Raw genomic sequence first — 8,236 nt, forward strand, 5'->3', positions numbered from 1 at the left:
ATAATGCTCTAGTGCTACTCCCCTGTTGTTATAATGCTCTAGTGCTACTCCCCTGTTGTTATAATGCTCTAGTGCTACTCCCCTGTTGTTATAATGCTCTAGTGCTACTCCCCTGTTGTTATAATGCTCTAGTGCTACTCCCCTGTTGTTATAATGCTCTAGTGCTACTCCCCTGTTGTTATAATGCTCTAGTGCTACTCCCCTGTTGTTATAATGCTCTAGTGCTACTCCCCTGTTGTTATAATGCTCTAGTGCTACTCCCCTGTTGTTATAATGCTCTAGTGCTACTCCCCTGTTGTTATAATGCTCTAGTGCTACTCCCCTCATGTTATAATGCTCTAGTGCTACTCCCCTGTTGTTATAATGCTCTAGTGCTACTCCCCTGTTGTTATAATGCTCTAGTGCTACTCCCCTGTTGTTATAATGCTCTAGTGCTACTCCCCTGTTGTTATAATGCTCTAGTGCTACTCCCCTGTTGTTATATTGCTCTAGTGCTACTCCCCTGTTGTTATAATGCTCTAGTGCTACTCCCCTGTTGTTATAATGCTCTAGTGCTACTCCCCTGTTGTTATAATGCTCTAGTGCTACTCCCCTGTTGTTATAATGCTCTAGTGCTACTCCCCTGTTGTTATAATGCTCTAGTGCTACTCCCCTGTTGTTATAATGCTCTAGTGCTACTCCCCTGTTGTTATAATGCTCTAGTGCTACTCCCCTGTTGTTATAATGCTCTAGTGCTACTCCCCTGTTGTTATATTGCTCTAGTGCTACTCCCCTGTTGTTATAATGCTCTAGTGCTACTCCCCTGTTGTTATAATGCTCTAGTGCTACTCCCCTGTTGTTATAATGCTCTAGTGCTACTCCCCTGTTGTTATAATGCTCTAGTGCTACTCCCCTGTTGTTATAATGCTCTAGTGCTACTCCCCTGTTGTTATAATGCTCTAGTGCTACTCCCCTGTTGTTATAATGCTCTAGTGCTACTCCCCTGTTGTTATAATGCTCTAGTGCTACTCCCCTGTTGTTATAATGCTCTAGTGCTACTCCCCTGTTGTTATAATGCTCTAGTGCTACTCCCCTGTTTCTAACTGTTCTCTCTCTCTCTCTCTCTCACAGATGTTTTATTCCCGTGGATGAAATTGAGGAGGAGTCTTCTATGTCTATTCTGCACATGTTAATGGACTGCATTGATCATTGATCATTTAATTAAAGTTTCAACATTAAATAGAAAGATGTGATGAAGTCAAAGGTAAAAAATAAACATTTCCTACAGAAAAAAAAAACCTATCAACTTCTCAGAAGAACAACAGCAGGTTCTACCAGAGAACTGCAGTTCTGCACAGACACAGACATCATTGATTGGACAACACAGAAGCAGACATCATTGATTGGACAACACAGAAGCAGACATCATTGATTGGACAACACAGAAGCAGACATCATTGATTGGACAACACAGAAGCAGACATCATTGATTGGACAACACAGAAGCAGACATCATTGATTGGACAACACAGAAGCAGACATCATTGATTGGACAACACAGACGCAGACATCATTGATTGGACAACACAGAAGCAGACATCATTGATTGGACAACACAGAAGCAGACATCATTGATTGGACAACACAGAAGCAGACATCATTGATTGGACAACACAGAAGCAGACATCATTGATTGGACAACACAGAAGCAGACATCATTGATTGGACAACACAGAAGCAGACATCATTGATTGGACAACACAGAAGCAGACATCATTGATTGGACAACACAGAAGCAGACATCATTGATTGGACAACACAGAAGCAGACATCATTGATTGGACAACACAGAAGCAGACATCATTGATTGGACAACACAGAAGCAGACATCATTGATTGGATAACACAGAAGCAGGACTGTGTTTCCATGGAGCCCCAGGCTTGTTAGTGGATCTGAGACTGATAAGACTTCTTCTCAGCAGCACAGCGGACTGATTCCATTCTCCAAGTTTTAAAAAACTAACATTTTCATTCATTATTCAGTGAATTTTGAGACACCTGTAAAAGATCCCAATATCCCCTTTGTCATCATTTGTGGTGACATACAGCTAACACATCATGCCAAAGACTTGTCTTGGAGAAGGTTTCCCACAATCCTCAGCTTCCTTAAGCCTGTGCCTGTGTAGAAGGGGATGGAACCCAGAGAATTCCAGGAATATGTATCTGACATCCCGACAACCAACATGACGTCACGATATAAACAACAACACATGACATAAACAACAACATAACAGAGAACTAAAACACACTTTGGAGAAATCCTGAATAACAATTCTATAGCTGTTATTGGTTTGTTTAGCTTTCTACTGCACCCAGCGATCAGCAAGAGAGTAGAGACGTTAAAACACTGTGGATTTGAGAGCAATTCATATCCATCGGCGGCGTCTGTTTGGGACTTTACTATTGAGGAAGTAGATTGCAAATCAATACGTGACTTTAAAAGGATAAGGGTCTATCTGCAAAAAGATGATTCTGAGGTATTTGGATTTAAAGTTCCAAAACCTCATTGGTTTGAACGGTGTGATCAATTTTAACATGTAGTCTTTACCAACATATTTACAGCACTATATAAGTAGACATTGTACAGAACAAAAATATTTCAATAACTCAGTTTTCACAAAAAAATGCCGATAGAACCATTCAATTCCAAGATCTCGATTAGGCCCTTAATCCTCTGGCAGGTGGACTATATACTCTGTAGAAAGACAAGATCTCGATTAGGCCCTTAGTCCTCTGGCAGGTGGACTATAAACTCTGTAGAAAGACAAGACCTCGATTAGGCCCTCAGTCCTCTGGCAGGTGGACTATATACTCTGTAGAAAGACAAGCTCTCGATTAGGCCCTTAGTCCTCTGGCAGGTGGACTATATACTTTGTAGAAAGTCAAGATCTCGATTAGGCCCTTAGTCCTCTGGCAGGTGGACTATATACTCTGTAGAAAGTCAAGCTCTCGATTAGACCCTTAATCCTCTGGCAGGTGGACTATATACTCTGTAGAAAGGCAAGATCTCGATTAGGCCCTTAGTCCTCTGGCAGGTGGACTATATACTCTGTAGAAAGTCAAGATCTCGATTAGGCCCTTAGTCCTCTGGCAGGTAAGCTATAAGCTCTTTAGAAAGATAAGATCTCGATTAGGCCCTCAGTCCTCTGGCAGGTGGACTATATACTCTGTAGAAAGACAAGATCTAAATTAGTTCCTTAGTCCTCTGGCAGGTGGACTATATACTCTGTAGAAAGTCAAGATCTCGATTAGGCCCTTAGTCCTCTGGCAGGTGGACTATAAACTCTGTAGAAAGACAAGATCTCGATTAGGCCCTTAGTCCTCTGGCAGGTGGACTATAAACTCTGTAGAAAGACAAGATCTCGATTAGGCCCTTAGTCCTCTGGCAGGTGGACTATAAACTCTGTAGAAAGTCAAGATCTCGATTAGGCCCTTAGTCCTCTGGCAGGTGGACTATAAACTCTGTAGAAAGACAAGATCTCGATTAGGCCCTTAGTCCTCTGGCAGGTGGACTATAAACTCTGTAGAAAGACAAGATCTCGATTAGGCCCTCAGTCCTCTGGCAGGTGGACTATATACTCTGTAGAAAGTCAAGATCTCGATTAGGCCCTTAGTCCTCTGGCAGGTGGACTATAAACTCTGTAGAAAGACAAGATCTCGATTAGGCCCTTAGTCCTCTGGCAGGTGGACTATAAACTCTGTAGAAAGACAAGTTCTCGATTAGGCCCTTAGTCCTCTGGCAGGTGGACTATATACTCTGTAGAAAGTCAAGATGTCGATTAGGCCCTTAGTCCTCTGGCAGGTAAGCTATAAGCTCTTTAGAAAGATAAGATCTCGATTAGGCCCTCAGTCCTCTGGCAGGTGGACTATATACTCTGTAGAAAGACAAGATCTAAATTAGTTCCTTAGTCCTCTGGCAGGTGGACTATATACTCTGTAGAAAGTCAAGCTCTCGATTAGGCCCTTAGTCCTCTGGCAGGTGGACTATATACTCTGTAGAAAGTCAAGATCTCGATTAGGCCCTTAGTCCTCTGGCAGGTGGACTATAAACTCTGTAGAAAGACAAGATCTCGATTAGGCCCTTAGTCCTCTGGCAGGTGGACTATAAACTCTGTAGAAAGACAAGATCTCGATTAGGCCCTTAATCCTCTGGCAGGTGGACTATAAACTCTGTAGAAAGACAAGATCTCGATTAGGCCCTTAATCCTCTGGCAGGTGGACTATATACTCTGTAGAAAGTCAAGATCTCGATTAGGCCCTTAGTCCTCTGGCAGGTGGACTATAAACTCTGTAGAAAGACAAGATCTCGATTAGGCCCTTAGTCCTCTGGCAGGTGGACTATAAACTCTGTAGAAAGACAAGATCTCGATTAGGCCCTTAATCCTCTGGCAGGTGGACTATATACTCTGTAGAAAGACAAGCTCTCGATTAGGCCCTTAGTCCTCTGGCAGGTGGACTATGTACTCTGTAGAAAGTCAAGCTCTCGATTAGGCCCTTAATCCTCTGGCAGGTGGACTATATACTCTGTAGAAAGTCAAGATCTCGATTAGGCCCTTAGTCCTCTGGCAGGTAAGCTATAAGCTCTTTAGAAAGATAAGATCTCGATTAGGCCCTCAGTCCTCTGGCAGGTGGACTATATACTCTGTAGAAAGACAAGATCTAAATTAGTTCCTTAGTCCTCTGGCAGGTGGACTATATACTTTGTAGAAAGTCAAGATCTCGATTAGGCCCTTAGTCCTCTGGCAGGTGGACTATATACTCTGTAGAAAGTCAAGCTCTCGATTAGGCCCTTAATCCTCTGGCAGGTGGACTATATACTCTGTAGAAAGGCAAGATCTCGATTAGGCCCTTAGTCCTCTGGCAGGTGGACTATATACTCTGTAGAAAGTCAAGATCTCGATTAGGCCCTTAGTCCTCTGGCAGGTAAGCTATAAGCTCTTTAGAAAGATAAGATCTCGATTAGGCCCTCAGTCCTCTGGCAGGTGGACTATATACTCTGTAGAAAGACAAGATCTAAATTAGTTCCTTAGTCCTCTGGCAGATGGACTATATACTCTGTAGAAAGTCAAGCTCTCGATTAGGCCCTTAGTCCTCTGGCAGGTGGACTATATTCTCTGTAGAAAGTCAAGATCTCGATTAGGCCCTTAGTCCTCTGGCAGGTGGACTATAAACTCTGTAGAAAGACAAGATCTCGATTAGGCCCTTAGTCCTCTGGCAGGTGGACTATAAACTCTGTAGAAAGACAAGATCTCGATTAGGCCCTTAATCCTCTGGCAGGTGGACTATATACTCTGTAGAAAGACAAGCTCTCGATTAGGCCCTTAGTCCTCTGGCAGGTGGACTATGTACTTTGTAGAAAGTCAAGATCTCGATTAGGCCCTTAATCCTCTGGCAGGTGGACTATATACTCTGTAGAAAGTCAAGATCTCGATTAGGCCCTTAGTCCTCTGGCAGGTAAGCTATAAGCTCTTTAGAAAGATAAGATCTCGATTAGGCCCTCAGTCCTCTGGCAGGTGGACTATATACTCTGTAGAAAGACAAGATCTAAATTAGTTCCTTAGTCCTCTGGCAGGTGGACTATAAACTCTGTAGAAAGTCAAGCTCTAAATTAGTTCCTTAGTCCTCTGGCAGGTGGACTATATACTCTGTAGAAAGACAAGATCTCGATTAGGCCCTCAGTCCTCTGGCAGGTGGACTATATACTCTGTAGAAAGTCAAGCTCTAAATTAGTTCCTTAGTCCTCTGTCAGGTGGACTATAAACTCTGTAGAAAGTCAAGCTCTAAATTAGTTCCTTAGTCCTCTGGCAGGTGGACTATATACTCTGTAGAAAGACAAGATCTCGATTAGGCCCTTAGTCCTCTGGCAGGTGGACTATATACTCTGTAGAAAGACAAGATCTCGATAAGGCCCTTAGTCCTCTGGCAGGTGGACTATAAACTCTGTAGAAAGACAAGATCTCGATTAGGCCCTTAGTCCTCTGGCAGGTGGACTATAAACTCTGTAGAAAGACAAGATCTCGATTAGGCCCTTAATCCTCTGGCAGGTGGACTATATACTCTGTAGAAAGACAAGATCTCGATTAGGCCCTCAGTCCTCTGGCAGGTGGACTATAAACTCTGTAGAAAGACAAGATCTCGATTAGGCCCTCAGTCCTCTGTCAGGTGGACTATAAACTCTGTAGAAAGACAAGATCTCGATTAGGCCCTCAGTCCTCTGGCAGGTGGACTATATACTCTGTAGAAAGTCAAGATCTCGATTAGGCCCTTAGTCCTCTGGCAGGTGGACTATATACTCTGTAGAAAGACAGGAGTTTAATTTATACTTCCATTGCCTTTTGAAAATGTGTTTTTGCGGTTTACAATTGAATAGGCAATATCACAAGTTCATATTATTACAAGGAATACTGTTGTGCTTTATTACATGTTAAATATTGAATAATAAAATACACACAGGATCTACACACACACATGATCTACACACACACACAGGATCTACACACCCACATGATCTACACACACACACAGGATCTACACACACATGATCTACACACAGGATCCTAGTTTGTTTTTTCAGACATTCAGAACGGCTCATGATCATATTTTGTAATAACTATGATATGTATCTTTAAAATGAAAAGAAAGTGTATTATTTAATAATGTATGTATTAGCTTTAGATTCTTGTAACCTGTACCTGGGTTATTTTTATAGATATATATATACAATGAGAGGTTGTTCATTAAATGTGACCATTTCACAATGAGTAGCGTCTCTCCGTCATTTCTTTGTCGATAACTGCATAACACATTCCCAACATGCACCATTGTTCCTGTTCCCAAGGTAACTGAGCTAAACAACTACCGCCCCGTAGCACTCACTTCCGTCATCATGAAGTGCTTTGAGAGACTAGTCAAGGACCATATCACCTCCACCCTACCTGACACCCTAGACCCACTCCAATTTGCTTACCGACCCAATAGGTCCACAGACGACGCAATCGCAACCACACTGCACACTGCCCTAACCCATCTGGACAAGAGGAATACCTATGTACCTACCTCAGGAGGCTGAATGAATTCGGCTTGTCACCAAAAACACTCACAAACTTCTACAGGTGCACAATCGAGAGCATCCTGTCTGGCTGTATCACCGCCTGGTACGGCAACTGCTCCGCCCACAACCGTAAGGCTCTCCAGAGGGTAGTGAGGTCTGCACAACGCATCACCGGGGGCAAACTACCTGCCCTCCAGGACACCTACACCACCCGATGTCACAGGAAGGCCATTAAGATCATCAAGGACAACAACCACCCGAGCCACTGCCTGTTCACCCCACTATCATCCAGAAGGCGAGGTCAGTACAGGTGCATCAAAGCAGGTACCGAGAGACTGAAAAACAGCTTCTATCTCAAGGCCATCAGACTGTTAAACAGCCACCACTAACATTTAGTGGCCGCTGCCAACATACTGACTCAACTCCAGCCACTTTCTTAATGGGAATTGATGGAAATTATGTAAAAATGTATCACTAGCCACTTTAAACAATGCCACTTAATATAATGTTTACATACCCTACATTACTCATCTCATATGTATATACTGTACTCTATATCATCTACTGCATCTTGCCATCTTTATGTAACACATGGACCACTAGCCACTTTAAACAATGCCACTTTATGTTTACATACCCTACATTACTCATCTCATATGTATATACCGTACTCTATACCATCTACTGCATCTTGCCTATGCCGTTCTGTACCATCACTCATTCATATATCTTTATGTACATATTCTTTATCCCTTTACACTTGCCTGTATAAGGTAGTAGTTGTGGAATTGTTAGGTTAGAATACTCGTTGGTTATTACTGCATTGTCGGACTAGAAGCACAAGCATTTCGCTACACTGGCATTAACATCTGCTAACCATGTGTACGTGACCCATAAAATTTGATTTGATTTGACCACGCTAACCATGCTCTCCCGCCGCTAGGCCCTCAGGTGGATGGTCGAACACCGTACGAAAGCGGCGGGGAAATTCGGGGTAGTGCTCTTTTGCTGAATCTGGGCCATTCCAGACAGCGTTAGCCCACTCCAGAGCACGACCCGTTAGGCAGGAGATGAGGACACTCACTCTCTCCGCTCCCGAGGGAGTGGGTCTCACGGTTGCCAGGTACAGTTCTATTTGTAACAGGA

General features: G+C 43.2%; 1 protein-coding gene across 1 annotated transcript in view; it reads left to right on the plus strand.

Annotated features, from left to right (window-relative positions):
• The window catches only part of LOC129818055 (ciliary neurotrophic factor receptor subunit alpha-like), a 358,244-nt gene extending 351,444 nt beyond the window's left edge, over positions 1–6,800 (plus strand). Inside the window, exon 9 of the mRNA XM_055873591.1 lies at positions 1,111–6,800. Coding sequence (XP_055729566.1) covers position 1,111 — 1 coding nt within the window. The 3' untranslated portion in view covers positions 1,112–6,800. The remainder of the gene's footprint in view (positions 1–1,110) is intronic.
• The last annotated feature ends 1,436 nt before the right edge of the window (positions 6,801–8,236 follow it).

The sequence above is a fragment of the Salvelinus fontinalis genome, chromosome 21 (assembly GCF_029448725.1).
Source record: "Salvelinus fontinalis isolate EN_2023a chromosome 21, ASM2944872v1, whole genome shotgun sequence".
Lineage (NCBI taxonomy): Eukaryota > Metazoa > Chordata > Actinopteri > Salmoniformes > Salmonidae > Salvelinus > Salvelinus fontinalis.